General features: G+C 39.7%; 2 protein-coding genes across 6 annotated transcripts; one reads left to right on the plus strand and one right to left on the minus strand.

The window, feature by feature from the left end:
• Positions 1-3,467: 3,467 nt before the first annotated feature.
• On the minus strand, positions 3,468-9,870 carry DYDC1 (DPY30 domain containing 1). 5 transcript variants are annotated; one of them, XM_063405986.1, is made up of 6 exons: positions 9,685-9,870; positions 8,575-8,730; positions 8,375-8,485; positions 6,931-7,011; positions 5,951-6,037; positions 3,468-4,939 (listed from the first exon to the last, which is right to left on the minus strand). In XM_063405986.1, exons 2-6 carry the CDS (start codon positions 8,719-8,721, stop codon positions 4,910-4,912), a joined length of 456 nt encoding a protein of 151 aa, XP_063262056.1. In that variant the 5' UTR covers positions 8,722-8,730; positions 9,685-9,870; the 3' UTR covers positions 3,468-4,909. The 5 variants fall into 5 exon arrangements, with proteins under 5 accessions (XP_063262056.1, XP_063262052.1, XP_063262053.1 ...); XM_063405982.1 differs by having other exon boundaries at positions 8,575-8,727; positions 9,646-9,870; XM_063405983.1 differs by having other exon boundaries at positions 9,646-9,870.
• A 1,246-nt stretch (positions 9,871-11,116) lies between these two features.
• Positions 11,117-14,147, plus strand: EXOSC3 (exosome component 3). The gene is made up of 4 exons (XM_063406482.1): positions 11,117-11,455; positions 11,558-11,707; positions 12,276-12,427; positions 13,844-14,147. Exons 1-4 carry the CDS (start codon positions 11,189-11,191, stop codon positions 14,043-14,045), a joined length of 771 nt encoding a protein of 256 aa, XP_063262552.1. The 5' UTR covers positions 11,117-11,188; the 3' UTR covers positions 14,046-14,147.
• Positions 14,148-19,641: the final 5,494 nt, after the last annotated feature.

A 19,641-nucleotide genomic window follows, 5' to 3' on the forward strand; every position in this document is an offset into this window, starting at 1 on the left:
TGCTGAGTTTCTAAGTGATAGCTAAAAAGACAATCTAGAAAAGTCACATAAGGAGGGTAAGGAGAAAACATGTTACAGTTAACAGCAACCTACATGTGAGCAGTGGAAAACCATCTACTCTAAAGATACTAAGAGGCAGGTGCCTATAAACACAAACTTTTGAGATAAGAGCATAGTTAGTTTTAAAATACAAGCAAATACAATAACATTTAACCCAAGTTCAAGTGAGAAACAAAATACTGGTGCTTTTCTGTGATAGGCTCCACTTAGATACATGTGCCCACAGAAAAAATGTTGAAGAACAGCTGTCTCAGAACTGCATCACAGTCCCAGCCCCAGAAATTTTCAGCTGTCAGGGCCTAAGGGTAACTTTTCAGTGCAGCCTGGCTTACAATGAAACAAACAGAGCCTGTTTCCAGGGTTACAATTATCAGCTAAATAAATAGAATTTTTTAAACTTATCTACTAAACACATCAGTGGCAAAACCGCAATTGCTTAAGATAATGAACCAAATACAGGTGTGTCTGTGTGCAGCCAGTCATTTCTGCAAGAAAGTACATCCGAGAGGTGGAGCAGAAATTAAGCAGAATGATTGGAGAAGCCTAACACACTCCCAGGAATGTGACTTGAAACAGAGCAAAAGAGAGCTGCAGTGCCCCTCTGCTGAAACGGGAATGATTTATTATCTGAATGTTTCCCCTCCCCAACCCTCCCCACAATGAAGCTCTTTTTATTTCTGTGGTATCTGCCTTGCATACAGTTTGAAGCAATCAATTCTCTCCTGTTTGACTATTAAGTACATTAGAAGTTTAATAACTAGGAGATGGCTTCTCAGAGGTAGAACTCCACGTTAGTGGACAGCTCAATCCTCTCACAGTTTGAACCACAACTTCTTCAGCAACTTCACTGAGACCAAGACTGAGATCCTTGGAATGCATCTTCAGTGCACCAAAAAAGGGTTCGCCTCAACTTTTTTTTGAAACAAAACAACAACAATCATATCTATAATGGAGCTGAAAATATGACTCAGTTCATTAAGAAAAGCAGACTAACCAAAATACTGATCAAGTTCAAACATACATCATCCTCCTCCACTAGGAAAAGCCAATTTCTTTATCTGGCATCTGCTAGACAACATCTAAATTATGGAGGAACTACTGAATAAAATAATTTGCTGGAATCAAACACCAGTCTCTTCTTGCATCAAACTAAAGTCACATTTTTCACAAGTACTTTTCCAAGATTTTTGCAAGAAAAACCACAAATTTTTACGGCACCAACTTCTGTTGAGATCCATGAATGACTACATGAAGAAAATGGCAGAATTCTCTTGGGAATTAAATTCCTAAACCTTCTATATGCCCTTAGAGAAGCTAGGATTATTCAGATAACTTTAGTGTGATATGCCTAAATATAACTTTTTTTTTCTAAATCAAATTCATTGCAATTTTAAATTGTGACAGATGAAAGTAATGGGGGAAAATTTGGAATTTTTATTGAAGCATGTCTTTCTGTAGCAGTACAGAAACGTCAATACAGCCTTTGAAATAGATGACTCAAAAAAGATTAATCAACAAGAACCAAAAGGCAACCTTCTCTGCTCATTACATTACTTGACAGTATGAATGTGCATTTACTTTCAGGTAATAAAACAAACATGCCCAGTATTAATAATAAGATGGTTCGAATTTTTGGGCATTGATTTTGGATGACCTACAAGTAAAGAAAAAATGGAGCACTCAGTATCTCCAGACAGGCTCTAATGAATGTAATTTTTCATGATGTAGTATATTTTAGTTTCTTTAAAAATAAAGAAGTTAAATACTGATTTTGGTTAATGATAATGACTCTATGATGTACAAGTTAACAGGGAAGACCCACAGAATTGAAGTTGCATATACATCGGAGAACTTTCAAACTCTGGGAATGAATGAGTCTTCTGCTTAACTTCTTAAAAATCTACACTATGGCAGCTCAAAAAAAAAGGCTCCTTCCTCTACCCGTCCTTCCTTCCAATACTATTAGCCCAATACCTGTACAAATGCTTGTAATAGTGTAACTCCTTCCATTGTATGAATTATAACGCATACAAAAGTGTAAAACAAGATTGCATGAAGGTCTTATCAGCAAATAACAGGCTTAGACTCTCTTTTCTAGCTGTAGTCAATAGACAACACTGCTCTTATTAAATACAGGCAAATCTTCAAAGTAAAACAATTAATAGCTGACTTCAAATATGAGTAAGCTGTATTAACAAAGTTCAGAGGAATTCAATTTAACATTTAATCCAGACGAACTCATCTGGCTCCCATTAACATTAGCAAATTACTGTATAAAACTTTTGCTTACAAAATGTTAGTTCCTTTAGACTATGAAGGAAAGCTATTCATCATAAAGTGGACTGCAAACTTAATAAAACCTATTCTATTAAAAGCTAATTTGCTGCAACACATATTTCTCCATGCAAGAGAAAGTTCTCACAATGCAGAGCTGTGTTCACCTCTGTGAGCAGACTGATAGTTAATCTGAATCATTTTGTCCTATTCTGGGCTTCATATCTGTTTTCATCCTTGTGCTTCAGTATTGCTGGAATGAGAACAGCTGTGAATGGGCATGTTTCTATCAGCATGTTGTCTGAAGGATCTGGACATGGCCTGGTCACAGCCTAAACTAGGCTCCTCTCACTCTGAAGAAAGAAAAAGTGACAATTTCATAAATCCTCGGTGGTATTTAGCACATTATTTTCAGCTACAGTTTTCACCATCTGTCTATGAATTCAATCTTCTTCATTCCACAAAATTTATTCAAAGGGAGTGTAAGTTGCAGATGAAGTTACATTTTGTAGTTTCTTTTTTTCTGTCCAACATACAATTTTACATTTTATGCAGATGTTAAATTGTGTTAATGTTTCTGAAATCACATCATGTGCAGTAACTAAAATAGTCATCTCTCCTCCTCCAGGCTCTAGCTTGCTATACTCCAAAGAAGGTGAAAGAAAGAGAAGGCAAAAATTATTTTAAGCTCCCTTAATTTCCCTCCAGGTTTAGACACGCAAGGAGAAGTCATCTTTGTTGTGAACTACATTTTCAAGTAACCTACAGGCAGGTTTACACCTCAAGAAAGCACTGAGCCAAGAACTGTAAACCCTTGTTCCATCTTATCCAAGATAAGAACTCCTATAAAGCTGTAGTAGCGGAATAATGCACCAGGTCTGTACACATCAGATCCTGAAAAAAAAGGGAATTCCTATAAATAAGATTTTAACCACAAATGCTTTCTGTTCCTAACAATAAACAGGTAAATTGGAATCTACCACTTTATTTTGACCCTTGCTCAGTAATTTTCTGATAAAAGTTTCCACCCAAAACTTCCTACCTTGAAATAAAGTGAGGAGTATGGACTGCATCACAAAGAAAAGGTCATAGTTAAAAATACACTGAAACAAAATGACAAACAGAAGTTGCAGTTTTCATGTAGTTTTCATAGTTGTAGCTCATTGACAGAGCTCCCAGTGTGTTTATTTAGGATGCACTCTAGTGGACACACACAACAAAATCAAACAAAGATACAAGCAGTATGAACGGATAAGAAAATGAAAGCAACATGCCATTAGAATTAATTTTTAGCATGTTTTAAAATAGTGTCTTACCTTTTGAAGGCTGTATGATGGTTTACATTTTCATGGTCGACATGACTGGACATTAAGTGTAAATGGACATTTTGAGAGTGTTAATCTAAATATTAAGAATCAGTTATACATATTGGTTTAAAAGACAAATTCCAGCTGTTTATCCATTTACTCCATCCCTTAGAGATTTGCACAAAAAGCTGCTGTGCATGCAGTGTTAACAGGTGTATTTAGAACTGTGGTATCAAAGTGTGTCCTTAAATGATTCTATTGTAACAGCTACTAACAAATATAATGGTAAACTATGTCAAAATCTGTTCACTGGCACATCGGCCACAGGGGTGTATTCATGCCATAGGAAAGGTTTTGACTACCATAGAAATTGTAAACCAATCAGAATTATTGTAGATAACAAAACTTATTTTTATAGATAACTATGGATCAAGCTAAACATTCTAAATTTTTAGAAGTGAAGTTTTAAGAAATAATAACAGTATTTAGAAGACAACACAGATTTAATTTCATTTACAAATTCAAGAAAAATGCAGAAAAGTTTTAAAAACGTGACTAATCAAAACTAATATGCAGACACTTGCAGCTTACCGGGTAGCACACAATACCCAAAAAAGTTCAAATAATAAATCTAACAATAAATATATTTATCTAATAATAAAGCCTAGAGCAAACACCTCGTGCTACAAAGTCCACCTCACGACTTCTAGGAGACAAGATCTTCTGGCACATACTGAGTCTGAGCTAAATTTACCTCTTTCAAATATATTTGGGAAATCTGATTGGATTTTTGCACCAAGTTTAATGTCCAGGATACTCTCAGCATCTTTTAATCTGTAGAGCATTCCTGTTTTCTATCAGAAACCATTCAAATTCTCAGAAAATCATTTTCAAAAATATTTTATTCTTTTAATATTGATTCAAACTATCATATTGTAGCATCTATCCTCAAATTATATTGACACATTAGTTATATTTTGTATTTATTATGGTTACCTCAATATGCAAAAGTAAAAAATATATTTGCTCCTTTCATTTCAGCTGCAGTTTTCTTCCTGCAATTAAGCCATGTTAGCTACAATAGTTTAAAAACAAAAAGGAAGAATCAGTGTTGGAATTAACAGACTTCATACAAACACCTTAAAAACAGACACTGGAAAAACAGGTATGTAAATTTGTTCTATTTATAAAACACATAAATCAAGATACTACACTTCAGGGTCAGCAAGTAATGAGTAGAAAATCTATTTACTGCTCTCAGGTCAGCTCTAACTTTCTTCTTCTGATACTGTTTGACTCTGAAAAACAACAACAAAAAAATTCTATCACTTTACCAGCATTCACTGAATTTTGCAAAAATGAAAATAGTAAAAATCTGTCCATGACAGACAAGCTGGTACTTATCAGTATACTCATGTATTCTTCCATTCAATACCATGAATACAATGAATGTCATCACCAGACCTCTTTTATAAACTCCAGCAAATTTGGAAGAAGAATTGTGATTCTGAGGGCAGAATCAATAGTACAAGTCTACATCTCTTATTTTAGCAATCTGTTCTTAATTTGTAGTGAACATATCACCATAAAACCTAAAATAACATCCCTAAAAGCCAAACATAATCTAATGCCTTTAGGTATGAAAACTTGGCACATGAAGGAAGCAGCAAGTACTACTTACAACTCATTTTCACTTCTGCTTTTGCAATTTCCTTATTAAAGAACCCATAAAATTTGCCCAAAGCCTCAATAATATTTTTAAACATGTAATGATCAGAAAATCATAAAAATTTAAGCTATATGAGATCTTCCATAAACATCTGATTTATCTCAGTGGAAAAAACACCTTGAAAAGCTCACCCTAAAAACAATCATAAGTATTTTCATAAATCCATTGAGAGCACACTTCTGAAACATGCTGCTATTAAGGCAACCTTAAGTATAAATCATATTAATATAACAACATAAGTTCTGAGCTAGAATTACACTACTGATACTAGAAATGATTTAGTACACATTGTACATAAGTGTTAACACAGCACAGAAAGGCTGCCTCCTCTTTAAGTATATTCATCCTTCAGTCAGTAACATATCTGACTAAAAAGGGTGTTTTAAATCTTGAGGATTTAGTCAGCTAACACCACAGAGTCTTCCAGAATGGCTTCACTCCTGCCAGAATGCAGCTAGGGGCAGTTTGGAAGTTGTGGCCAAAATACCATCCCTTAAAAAGTTTTAACCTTTTGATAGGTCAACACAGAAAAGCAAATCTGTAAGAATCAATCATTTACAATCTCTTTCTAAATCCTTACCGGTTCACTCTCATTTGGCTCCTCAGCTTGGGATGAAGTAGGTGTTCCAGGTCTATCTGTATCTTCAGCTATTGTCTCTTCATTTTCCTGTGGTAATGAAAACCAGTTTTCTTTTAAAATGTCCCATGTCATGAAATCACATTTCAGGTGTGTTAAAATGACATTATGTATAAAGAGAATACTTTAGGTAAGTGCTATACAAACTTAGTAGTATGGGAGTATGGTCTTTGTATGCTTAACCCTACTTTCTATCTTTTTTTTCATTAACAGCAATTTGAAATTCTTATATATTCATTTTTTATCACTTTCATACTCTCATCTTCCCGCAGTTATGTTTTCTCAGCATTTTAACAGAGTTTTCCAAAAATGTAGGTATTTCTAAAATACTCTGTGCTCCAGAGTTTTAAAAGCTTTAGGGAGATACACACACCAATTATCCTTGTATGTTTTTACATGAAGCAGCATTAAAAGACCATAAACACACATATCTGTATACACAGATTCTGTTAGTACAAATTCCCATACACCACTAAGATATCAGAATCCAGACACATTGCAATTCCAAACCACACCTCTTTTTCCAGGTACAGTACATGGATTTTGTGCTAACACCCTGTAAAACATTACTGTCCTGATACTTAAATTAGACATGCTTATTTTATAAAACTTTAAAAATAGTTTTATAAACTTTATAAAACTTTATAAATACCATCAAGGAATGTGGAAGCATCAGCTAAGTTGACTTTATGCTGGATTTTTGCAATAAATTTATGTTTTCTTCTGACCAAAATTCAAGTATAAAACCCAAACTGCAGAAGCCACATGTTAGACATTTCCCCCATCTACACTCCAGTTTCTTTAGTTATGTGTTAGTTCAACACCCATGGGCTTCTGCCTTGTGTTTTGTAATTAATGTCTGCATCTGGAAAAAATGGCTGATAAATGGTATTTTCAAACCACCAACTAAGCATGGCTTAAACCTCTTGATCTTCCTGCTGCAACTGCATTTCAGCCTCTTTAATCTGTGCTTCCAACTCTGCACGTTCTTTCTCCAACTGAGCCTGCAATCAGTTTAAGAAAGAACAAATTAGAAAGAAAAAACCCCCACATTTATCTTTTTCACCATATTGTTTACAATGTATTTATTACTGAAATAATAAATAAAAAGTAAGCATAAAACATAACTGCTATGTTATGTTAATAACAAAGTCCTTTCAGCATCATGTGGTTTAACATTTTCAAAGGTTTGAGACTCCTATGGACAAAAAAAAAAGCTTTATTACCAGGAGGAAGAAAAACCAGTTAACTGAAGTTAGTGTACACCCTTCAGATAGTGTCACATTACACATGCTCTTTATCAGTATTTGTTACCTCCTATCCATTGGATTAAGCTCTTTGATACTCTGTGTAGTACCTAGCACTGATGGATGAATCAATATAGAATCAAATCTATAGAAAAATTTGGCAAGCATTGTCATTAACGTTAATCACGTCCATCAGCAACCTTTCATATTTACAACTGGAAATACCTAACAGCAAGTGTTTATTAACTGTGAACAAATGTCCTATTACATCAAAATTTCAGAAACTGCATAATTTAAGTATTGATATCCCACAACCCTAGAGAATGCTGTTTGCTCTTGCATTTTGTGAGCAGTTACAACTATGGTCATAGTTTTCTATTCTTTGGGTACATAAGAGCAAAACCTACCTCAGTATTTGACTACAGCCAAAACTGAGTTTGGTTAAAAAAAAATTCATCTAATGTGAGGATTGTTCAACATCTTTCCCAAAGCTTAAATGAAATGATTTATTTAATTCTCTGTGAATTATCTCTAGACACAATCTCTTTATTGTCATTTACTATTTTACATCACTCATTAAACCCTTCAGCACATTACTTTCGGTAAATTTCTAAACTCCAGTTTTAAAACTGGAAGTGAAATAAAATGAATGCCTCATACTAGAGCTGGGCTTAATATGATCAGCATAAATTTAAAATTAAGCTTTTGATTTTAACATTATGAAAGTCATCCACACCAAAAAATCCAGTCAGGTCACATCAACATCACCATGACAACACTGAGTTCACATGACTCCTTTATAAAGAATGACTAGAAACACAGATATTGTATTTATTTTTCATATTATAAGCCCAAAAGGTATTTTCAGTTACTACTCACGTAAGTCCTAAAGTGGCTGCTTTTTACCTTAACAGCCATCATTTTTAATTAACATTTTGGTAATAATAGGTAAGTTTTCCTACCCATGGGCTGACTAATAATCTCAGTTACTCAGAAAAGTGAGATTAAAGTACTTGCTTTATGTCACCTTCAAAATCATTATACAGCTCCTGGAAGTATACAAAGAGCTCCAAGATGCCACAGCACCACATGCTGCTTAGAATTATCTATTATTAATAACCTGACGTTGTTCCTCAAGTTTCCGCTGTTCTTCTTCCTGGATTTTTAATCTTTCAAGTTCTGCTCGGGCTGCCTCCCGTTCTTGTTCCAGCGCAGCTCTCTCCAGCACTCTCTATTTTGGAGGTAGCACAGAATCAATTAAAAAAGATATATTAAATAGCATCAACTATATTGCAGCAATCTTGCCTAAGTTGGATCTACCTTTTCTCCTTCATCTAAGCTTCTTCTGTAGTTGTAAATCCAGTGTGCAAGGTACTCTATTGGATCTGCTGGCCGACGCTCTACAACCTCTGCCAGCCCCTTCTTCAAGCAACTTCCCAGGCATTGCTTCAGATACTGAGACTCCATCCCAACCTACTGACAGTAAGCAGACAGATATTAGACATCAGTGTCAGAATTAAGTTCGGGGGCTTAAGGCCTCTTGCTTCAGGCACCCAACACCGACTATGACATTACTTTGTACTAAGCTTGCAATTTATACAGGAGAGTTACTTAATAGTCATTTAGTTCTTAAAAGCTCCAGTGACAGGTCAGTTGTATCAATCACAGCAGAAAAAAATGCTCAAACCCCACCTTACGGGTTGGACATGTGTAATTAACAAACTCCTTGGAAACATGCTGCTAATTCTAGGTCTGCATAATAACAAAAAAACCCAAACAACAACAACAACAACAACAACAACAAAAAAAAAAAAAAAAAAAAAAAAAGAAAAAAATCAAAAAAAACCACAAACAACTAACCAAACAACAACAACAACAAAACCCAAAGCAAAAAAAAACCAAAAAAACCAACCCAAAAACTTGAAAAGCACAACAGGACAATAGAAAACTTTTACACAGATACTCGAAGAACAGGTAAGTTATTCTGAGGACGATTGAGGGATAATATTGATTTGACCTGCCAAAGCTATCTTTAAGACACAAGGCGAGGGCCTGAAGCACTCACTCCGCAGTTACGAAAGGCACACATCTCTGTGCGCACACTTCACTAGCCCAGTTTCAGTAAACGCGAGCCTTCCTTTGCTGTCAAGGGGCTGAATCCGTGTGCGGCAGCCGTAGCCCAGCGGGGCACAGAGCCCGGGCACTTGGCACAGCAGTGAGTCCTGTCCCATCCTCCGCGTTCACAGCGGCTCCAGGTGACCTTAACAGTGCCCACCCTCTCAACCCGGAGCCGCCACCCACGGCCTCTTGCCCGGGCTCCATTTAAGCACGGGCTGTGCCTCTCCCCTTCCCCTGCGCTCCAGGCGGGGCGGGCCCGCTCCTCATCCTCACGCCTGGTGTTCGGAATCCTGGCACGGCCTGGCTCGTTACCCCGCCTCGGCCCAGGCTCCCGACAGTCACTGGCACCCGGCGCTGTCGCTGCCGTGCTCCTGGCGCCGCGGGGCTCCCCTCGGAGAGCAGCCCCGCTGCGGCTCCTCCCCGGCAGCAGCTCCCAGAGCCCCGGGCCGGCAGCGCCCGGCCCGCCCCGAACGCGCGGGGCTGCTCCGCAATAGCGCCGCGAGCGCAGCGGCTGGCGGAGGGCTGAGGGGCCTGCTGGAACCGCCACCCACGGCACAAGGAGCTCTGTGGCCCTTGAGAGAAACCTCGACAGGCTGGAGGGATGGGCGGAGAAGAGCCTGAAATTCAGCAATGGCCAATGGAGGGTCCTGCACCTAGGGAGAAGCTGGGCGCTCAGCTGCTGGAGAGCAGCTCTGTAGAGGAGCTGGGGGTCCTGATGGATCTAAGATCTCTGTGAGCCAGCAGTGCCCGTGTGGCTGAGGCCGCCGATGGCACCCTGGGGTGCACTGGGAGCAGCATTGCCAGCAGGTCACGGGAAGCGATCCTGCTCCTCTGCTCAGCCCTGCTGAGGCTCTGCCTGGGGTGCTGTGTCAGTGCTGGGCTCCCCAGAGAGAGACATGGAGATCCTGGAGCGGGTCCAGCAGAGGGCTATGAAGATGATTGAAGGACTAGGGCATCTCTCTTACAAGGAAAGGCTGAGAGGGCTGAGCCCTGAGGTGATTGATAGGGGACCTCATTAATATGTATAAATATCGATAGGGGCGGTGCCAACAACTAGGACACCAGGCAGTGGGCAGAAACTGATGCACAGGAAGTTCTGCCTAAACAGGAGGCAGAACTTGTTTACTTTGTGCAGGTAACCACACACTGGAACACATTGCTAAGGAAGATTGTGGAATCTCTCTATCTAGACACATTGAAAACTGTCTGGATGCAGTTCTGTGCAATGTGCTCTAGGAGGACCCTGCTTAAGCAGGGAGGATGGACCAGATGACCCACTGTGATCCTTTCTAGCTGTTTTAATGCCATCTCTCTGTGATCTGGCGTGATCTTTTCTCCTCCCTGCCAAACTCATGGGTTTACGTCCACCTCAGATCAGACCAGCTGTTTGTTTTACTGTCAACTTCTAATCGGGCACTAAAGAACCCTGCAAACAACTGCAGCTGGCAGAATTAACTCCGTGTGTTTATTAATTCCGACGCCTAAGTGCACTAACATTAATGCTTAGCCGCTCCCTGGCAGAAGCGGAAGCCGGGCTGCTGCCCTGAGGGGAAGGCGCCTGTGGGCGGGGGCTGTGGGCGGGGGCTGTGAGCGGTGCCTGTGGGCGGGGCCAGTGGGCGGGGGCTGTGGGCGGGGCCAGTGGGCGGGCCCGTGGGCGGGCCCAGTGGGCGGGGCCTGTGGGCCGGACCGTAGGCGGGCCTGTGGGCGGGCAGGCCCGTTGCGGCCGGGGGGCGGCGCTGGCGCCCCGCGGACGCTCGGCGCGGGCCGCAGGGCGCAGCCGCAGCCCCAGCCGGAGGGGCTCTGCGCCGGCGCGGTGATGGCGGCGGAGCACGGCACGGCGGCCGAGGCGCTGGTGGGGCAGGTGGTGCTGCCCGGGGACCTGCTGCTGCTCCCCGCGCACTACAACGAGGACGCGGAGGGCGAGCGGCTGCGGCTGAACGCGGGCGCGGCGCCGCAGGGGCGACTGCTGTGCGGGCCGGGGCTGAGGCGCAGCGGGGCCGGGCTGCTGGTGACCACGTGCGGGCTGCTGCGGCACCGGCCCGGCGGCGGCGGCGCCTACTGGGTGGACTCGCAGCAGAAGCGGGTACGGGCGCGGCGGGACGCGGGTGTCCGTGTGTACATGGGTGTGTGTTAGCCCCGTCCCGCCCGCGCTCCCCTGACCCTCTGTCCCCCTCCTCCGCTGCAGTACGTGCCGGTGAAGGGCGACCACGTCATAGGGATCGTGACGGCCAAAGCAGGGGACGTGTTCAGGCTGGACGTGGGCGGCAGCGAGCCCGCGTCCCTGTCGTACCTGGCCTTCGAAGGCGCCACGAAGAGGAACAGGCCAAACGTGCAGGTTAGCTGGCGGTAGCGCTTCGGCCGCATCCCACGGTGGCGCTCCTGTTGACGATTCAGTGGCTGTGCTTAGGGGAAGTGTTTCCATAAGCCCACATTAGAGGAGGTGTGCAGGTCTGCTTGTAGTGGTTTCGCCTTGCTCCTCCTCGGAGGGTTTTGCACTGTCAGGCCGCGGCCTTTCTGGGCTTTCTTAGCGGGACTGCAGCGTGGTTTGCTCTCGGCCGGCCGGCTGGGTGCTTCACTCGTGTTTTCGTTCGCTCATAGTGCTGCCAGGAGTACGTGCAGTTCATGGGTAAGGTGCATCCGAAAGGGCACTCCGATGTTGAGGGTTTAAAACATGCGATGCTGGTAGGAAATGTTAGTTGTGTGGGGGTTTTTAACAGCACTGTTATAAATAGTTGTGTTGCACATGCATGCCACAGTTCCTGCACTTGGATGAAATGCAATTGCCACAATGTAAAAGGAGGTGTAAAGAAAAACAAAATAGGCTGGTGTGATATTTTTTATTGTTGCCCCGCTAAATGATTATAAGAGATTATACTTCTGTTCTTTGACGCTGTTTTGTTTAGGTGGGAGATCTTATTTATGGTCAGTTCGTTGTAGCAAATAAAGACATGGAACCAGAGATGGTCTGTATAGACAGCAGTGGAAAATCGAGTGGAATGGGAATAATTGGACAAGACGGCTTCCTCTTTAAAGTTTCCTTAGGTCTAATAAGAAAGTAAGTACTAAAAAGTGTAAGTAGTCACTCTCACGTGTAAGAGTCCCACAGCTGTTTTGATGACCTCTGAGCAGTGCGGGCAGTTTGGTTAATCAGACTGCATAATTCTTGTAGTGCATTTGAACCAGATTTACTGAATAGAGAATGGATTGATCTCGAAGAAAAGTTTATTTTTCCTCTTAAGAGGCTTAGAAGCTGTTTTCTATGGTGTGCATGACCTGTTTTAAAAAAGTGATGTGGCTGCCAAGGCAGTGTGGAAAATAAAAGTTGTGACCTGGGGGAAGTCAAACATTCAGGATAGTGTTTCAGGTATCTACATATTACCTTGGAGTTTAGAACTTGGCAATGCTTATTGTCCTTTTTCTGTTTCATGGGGCAGTGGAGGGTGTATGTTTGGCTGACAGCTGTTAAAGGGATCTTTGCACATCAGTACACATTTTCTGACTTCCAGAAGAAAAATAAATAGTATTGAAACAGAAATACAGCTAAAAATGTAGGATTTTAGTTTAATACTGACACATTAATCAAAGAACTTTTTCATAAGCTTTTAAATGTATTGTGAACTTTAGAGTTGCTTATACTGATGTAAATACAGGATTTTTTTGTGACTGTCAAAGAATACCAGTTGACATGGATAAACAGTAGTCAAACTTTGTTGTTGCTTTTGAGGTGGAGTTTGTTGTTTGTTTTTATCATTCGTTGGATAAACAACTTGGCAGTGCAGAGCAGCTTTTTCATACCTGTAATTGTCTGATTTATATGTCCTATCAGAAATCTGTGAACTGATACAAAAACTTTTTACAGCCATTCTGTTTTCCAGATTTTGTCTGTATGCAAGTTAAAAAATGACATAGCATATTACAAGTGAACTGGTAAATCCTGATACGCTTTTAGTTTTTGTGAATACTTGTTCAAGCTTGTTTTAATCCTAGGCATGTTACAGTATTTGGTATGCTGTCATCTAATAAAAATGAAGTAGTCTGTTCATTGCTGTTAATACTGTTCCCTGAAGTACAAGGGAAGTGCTGTTTTGAAAGATGCCTCTGGGGTGTCAAATTTATAAATAGCTCTTCAAAAACGGCTTTTTGTCAGTGCACTTCTAGAATTTATTAGATCATAGTCTTGTAAAAGTATTAATCCACTTTAAACTTGTCAGGAATTGCTTCTGAATCTAGTGAAAAAAACCCAAAATTTAGAATGATTTTGTATTTTAGGTGCATGTATTTTATATGACAGAAGCCTTGAAAATCTGATACTGTATTGCTATTTTGGATGTATATGCAACTTAATCATCTTTCAGCGTTTCTTTAACAGCTCTCATAATAGCAATACTGCTGGAGTTGCTGGTCAATAATAATGTGGTGTCTGTAAGTGTGAGCACTTCTTCCTCTGACTTCTTTTTGGTCTTGTTCACAGGCTCTTGGCTCCCAAATGTGAAATAATTCAAGAGTTGTCACAATTGTACCCATTTGAGCTGGTGATAGGAATGAATGGAAGAATATGGGTAAAAGCAAAAACAGTTCAACAGACTTTAATTATAGTAAATATTTTGGAAGCCTGTGAGTATATGACTGCAGAACAGAGAAAACAGGCGCTTGCCAAACTGTCAGGGAACTGATAAGAGAAAACCTTGAAGACTTCACCTTGTTTGTGATGACTGTAGGGTGTTTTGGTTATTTTTGTATTCAGATTTATATTAAAAGCTTTTATTTAAATGAAATACTAGGCTTTGGTTTTTCTTCATTTCCCTTCTTTATCCCCTCAGCTTGTTTTTATGTTGTTTAAGGAGTTTGTTTTGACTCACCCTTGTGGTTATGAAGCCCTGTTTATGTTCATGAATTTTCTGACTAATGGGAAGATGCTCTGTAGAAGCTTTCATTAGCTCTGAATTTTGAAGCATAACTACTTAGGTCTTCTTTAAAAAACTGGTAATTTGTGAGCTGCATGTATTTGTTCTTATAGTTACTAAAATTTCAAACAACCCACATTTACTTGGGGTAGCAAATTGTATCCCATGGGTCATTAATTTTGGTCGGGTGCTGTATTTATACAGTGACATGAAGTAATTATTTAATATATTATGAAATTTGGGAATAGAAATGGAGGTAGAGACTACCAAAAAATAATTGCAGGGCGTAGCATAAAAGAATAACCACAGGGTGGTTAAGGCAAATGATCAGATAAGACCAAAAATACCTTCACAGGGACATCTAGCACTCTCCCCAAGAGATGACCTGCCTAGTAGTATTAAGGACAGTGATTAGGATGTCACAACAACAGCCAAACACAACAATGTGTTTCTTGATTCAAAACACTGAATTCCTTTAGTAATAGCATAAAGATGCCCTAGAGCTTTGCTGATATTTAACAAAATCAGCATTTCTGAACAGAGGTGATGGTGTCCTAGGAAGAGTAAGCTCTCAGTGAATTTTAGTATGTGAGTAATTTGCTACTGCTCTGAGAGAGAAGGAGAACCCTGGATTGATTGAAGAGTAGTTACTGGTGCCTTCTGTGGGATAAAAGCTTGATTGTAGGTACCTAATGAACTGCTTGGGGCTGTTAGGCAGTCATTTAGATCTGTGATGTTCTGTGGTTCTTAATAAGCTGGATGGTTTAATAGCAATAGTTAAAGGAAATTACTAAAAATGAACTAATTAGGGTAAGCCTAAATACCATTTTAATTAAAGTGGAAACATAATTTTTCCTGTTTATTCTGTATTTCATCCAAAGCTCAACCTATGGCATTTTGATGATAGGGTTGTCTTTGGCATCTCTGTGTAGAAATTGCTTCAGTTCAGAGCCAGCTCCTCTGAGTCATCTGTAATGTGCCTACCTTGGGCTTCCTCTGGTTCAACAGGAGCACAATTCTAATGGTTTCTGTGTGAGTCAAATGGCTACAATTCAGAATTCTTTGTGAATTTCACGGGTCTCCCTATTTAGCAACTAGGGCATTGCTCATCTGGCTTGGTAGGTCTTTAGTCATCTTTTTTCACCTGTCCTCCCCCAGGTGAAGTGACTTTCATTTATACCCCATCAACCTTTTGGGTCTGTAGTCTATCTCTTACTACACATGAGAAGCTGTAAACTAATCAGGTTTTCAATAACTGTTCTCTAGAGTTTTTTCAGTTTCAGCTAACCAGAGCCTCTGCAGGTTGTCTGTTATTGCAACAATAGCTGGCATAGGCAGAAAAGCATTTGCCAGATTATCTCAGGGTGCTAACTTTTTTTTTTTTTGTGGATTGTTCTTGGATCATAATAGTAAAACCACAGAAATGGGCAATGACATGGATCATTATCTGGATAGTTTTGGCTTGAAATTAGCCTTACCACTGCCCTTTACGTAAGCAAACTCCTTTCCCTTCCAAAAGCCTACATTCCAGGCTTAACCTGCAGGATACAAATGAGCAATCCCTGTTAAAATGCTGGCTTGGTAGTGCAGCACAGCAAATGGCAACCTTGAAAGTTCTCAATATAATCAGCACACTATTTCATACCACACATCATGCTGTCCCACTGTCACCCACTTTTCACTCAAATACAAATTTAGTTAAATCAAGAACAGGATACAAAATGCATTCCAATTACACTTGTTATTAATTTAGCAAAATTAAATAACCAAAAAGCTCTTGGGTTTACCCCCAAGCAATCATTTTAAGTATGTGCTAAGCTTAAGTTTGTTTGACAGTTTATACAGTGGAAAAAAATTACATGATGTGAACAAAATGGGTGTGGGGAAAAATGCTTGAAAGAAAGTACACTTAAACATATTACTAACACAAGACAATATTCACATTTTGTTGTGTTTTTTTAATTGGGCATAAAAAAGCTTATCATCTTTCTTCAAACCAATTACAGTTTGACAGACTTTATCTAACAAACCAAACATTCAGGCAAAATCTAAACAATATCTTTGCAAACTTTTAGTTCTATGTTGGTGACTAAGCCAGTCACAAGGAAGGGTTATGGAGCATAATTTGGTTCTAGGAAGAAAGGCTGATCATGATTTAGTTATGTATTCTGCTGGAAGTCTTCCACATTCCCATGAAAGGCACATAAGCCCATATATTTTTGGAAATAGGGCTTGCAGAAGGGATGGTGTGGACTTGAAATGTACCTTGCTAAGTAAGTAGAACATATTTTCTGTTGCATTTCTCCATGATGTTCACCCTTATCAGGTTGTCATTATTTAGAGTTGGTAATTTCAGATACTCTATGATCGTTCATTGGATACTTTGTTATATTGTTTTTCTTTCAAGCTGTTGTGATCAAGTTATGTAAATGTGGTGGATTAAAATTGTTCATATGTCCATGAGAGATGAGCATAACCTCTCAAAAAATAAAAAGTTCACCAAGAATTAAACAGAAACCATGCATTGAAATTATGAAATACATAGTTTGTGGCCCTTCCTAGGTTGGTATATAAAGACTAAGAACAAATAGTATTACAAAATACAGAAATGCAGTGATGAAATTCAGTTTGATAGTAACACCTCCGTGTTTTGCTCTAGCAGAAGAAAGTTACACAGACAAATAGCTCAGTGTAATAAGAGGATTAAGAGCTCAATTCTAAGGCTGTGGTTAGAGAGTGGCTGTAGCTCTGTTGGATTAGACATTTACTGTGTCTAGCTGCTCATTACAACCATGCCACCAGGAGTTGGAACTGAGGGTTGCTGCTATGGGTATTTGACTCCTAGCCAAGTTCTGTCAAAATGATCCACATTGGCATCAACACTTCTAATACCAGGGTTATTTTGGTTTTATCACATGGATGTTCTTTAGCAAAAGAGGTCATGGAACTTTTCTCCCAGATTTTAAATATTAAGAGCTGCTCATCTACTGGAGAAGATCAGATTTGTTGGAGAAAGCCCAGTTTTCTGCCTTAGGGCTTGGACAAATACTTGTGAGTAACATCCAAATCAACAGGTTCTTTTAAACCTTAAAAATTGATCACCTCCAATGCTTACATGAAAAGTACATCAGATTTTCTAGCTACATACAACCACCTTAGTGAGATAAAGTATTTGACTGAGTAGAGAAACTCCTCTTAAAGACAATGTAGGGCACTTCAGTTGTATTAATAACACAAGCAATCTTGTCCTTACTCATAACTTTTGTAGATTGTACAATGCATAGCTACATTTGAAGTCCATGAGAAAGTAAGAAACATGCTAGCTTTATCACAGCTTCTGAGAGAAATAGCCTAGAAATGTGTTGAGTGTCTGGATTTAAATAGGACTGATGCAGTTGTTGCAGGTGAATAACCAGGATCCCTGCAGAACGACTGTTTTCCTCTATGTCCTGATTTTACAAAAGTGTACTTACTGCCTTTTCAGTGCTTTGTGGGTAATTCAGGATTTTTAAGAGCCTGGTTTTGCTTGTAGAGCCTGAGGCTCGATCACTATTCTAGTGGCTTGAACAGTCATGAAAAATAACTTTTTTTTAACTAGTCTTCAGTGTCCTACCTAATATGAGAAGTAAAAAAAAAATCAGAGTAATTTTATTTGTAGCACTGCAGTAAACAGGAGACACAAATTATAGACTCCATATTCTGTTTTGCTTACACTTAGTAATTACAGTTACCTGGCACAGGAATATTTAAAGACTGAAGGACAGTGGGAGGACTAATGACCTCATCTGCACTTTCCAAGTGCCTTGGTTATCTTTTGTCCTGTAAATGGTAGGCTTTTCTGTGATTCAGTGTTTATTAGGCTATTGCAAAAGAGATTTGTTGTAAGAATCTGTATACCCGCTGAAAAGACTTACTAATTCTTTCTTCCTGTTCTTGTCCAGATGGAGGGTATTGCACCAATCTCTTGGTGTCCCACGGTGAACTGCTTATGTGAATGAACTCATTTCAAAAGACCTGTATTTCCTTTTGTTTCTTCTCTGACTACTGCACCCTGATCTTAGCTAAGATAAACCAAAGATGCTGTCTAGGCTTACTGGTGTGTTTATTTTCTGAGAATCAGGATGAGATGGATGACACCCCTACACGGGTACGTGTCACTGCACGGCCTCCAAACAATAGGCTTCTGCCTGGCCTGGTGGAGATCTGTGTCAGTCTGTGTCTGCGTGGCTTTGCTTGGAGTGGCATCTAGGTGAAAATTTCAAACTGTATTTTTTATAGATATATCTACATCTAATCTTGGCTTGGTATCGAAAGTCTCAATTATTCTGGAAGTCCTTTTAGAGACCTAGGCCCTAGATCCCACCACTGCCTTGTTGCCTTAGAGATCTCCTGTTTCCTCATGGAAAAGACAGTTTCTTTAATATAAGCCATTTGTCTAACAATGCCCTTGATTTAAGGCTGATCTATAGAAGCATGATCCAACAAGAAAAAGAAAAAAACTCCTGAAATAATGCACAGCTTTGTCATTCTGTACATTAATTGAAAGTTTCGTAATAGCAGATCATGTTTTAGCATAGCTACTGATACAGTGCATTCTGACTTACAGGCATGCCAAGGAAATTTAATTAACTGATGTACAAGCCATTTACTGACTGATTCTCCTCATTCACTGCTATAAAACTGAATTATGAAGGCAGGAAGAGAACGGCTGAATGTGTATTTTAAGAACGCTGTTCAAAACCTGGGAACTTGGAGATTAAATATAGATGTCTATTGCTTTGTGAAGTGTGTGTGTGTGTGTTAGAGAGTTTATTAGACTTTTTTTTAAGAGGGAAAATATATACCATATGAATAGGTGCATGAAAAAACTCAACTGTAATAGATCAATCTTAATATGATTTTATCACAAGGGAAAACCAGAAAACTAAAGAAGTCAAATTCCCATTTTCCTGCCAAAATTTCACTACTTTTCTCAAGCAATGAAGGCAAAGATATTCTAATAAAGACAAAGTAATTGTTGCTGCAATTCCACTTCATGCAATACAGTAGCTTTACAAGGAAAGCATACTTTTCTGGAGGTGTGGGTAGGGAAGGTTAGATTCCAGTATTTTCATGACGCTGTATTTCTTTGAATTCTGTGTCTTTACTTTGTAAAGTAGGAGGGTATTCCTGGATGGAATCCAGATGTGTGGGCTCAGATTTTGCTGCATTTTTTGCAACATTTTTACAATGGGGACAAATGAAATCAGAGTCACTTCTGAGATGAACTGCTTTTTAATCTCGCCTGGTGCCTTGTCATGGACTCCTGCCCAGGGCCAAGAATAGATACTTTCATTTTGTGATAGGTGGGGGTTTTTTCCTTCTC

Source organism: Prinia subflava, chromosome 9, assembly GCF_021018805.1.
Source record: "Prinia subflava isolate CZ2003 ecotype Zambia chromosome 9, Cam_Psub_1.2, whole genome shotgun sequence".
Taxonomy (NCBI): Eukaryota; Metazoa; Chordata; class Aves; order Passeriformes; family Cisticolidae; genus Prinia; species Prinia subflava.

Bases quoted from the DNA above. Each gene is read 5' to 3' on its own strand.
- DYDC1 (XM_063405981.1), bottom strand. From the start codon at position 9,343: ATGTGTGCCTTTCGTAACTGCGGA. The intron at 8,728-9,319 runs GTGAGTGCTTCA...TACTGTCAGTAG, and splicing joins GTGCCTTTCGTAACTGCGGA to GTTGGGATGGAGTCTCAGTA. The intron at 8,486-8,574 runs GTAGATCCAACT...CCTCCAAAATAG, and splicing joins GCTTAGATGAAGGAGAAAAG to AGAGTGCTGGAGAGAGCTGC.
- EXOSC3 (XM_063406482.1), top strand. From the start codon at position 11,189: ATGGCGGCGGAGCACGGCACGGCGGCCGAGGCGCTGGTGGGGCAGGTG. The intron at 11,708-12,275 runs GTTAGCTGGCGG...TGTTTTGTTTAG, and splicing joins GGAACAGGCCAAACGTGCAG to GTGGGAGATCTTATTTATGG. The intron at 12,428-13,843 runs GTAAGTACTAAA...TCTTGTTCACAG, and splicing joins TCCTTAGGTCTAATAAGAAA to GCTCTTGGCTCCCAAATGTG.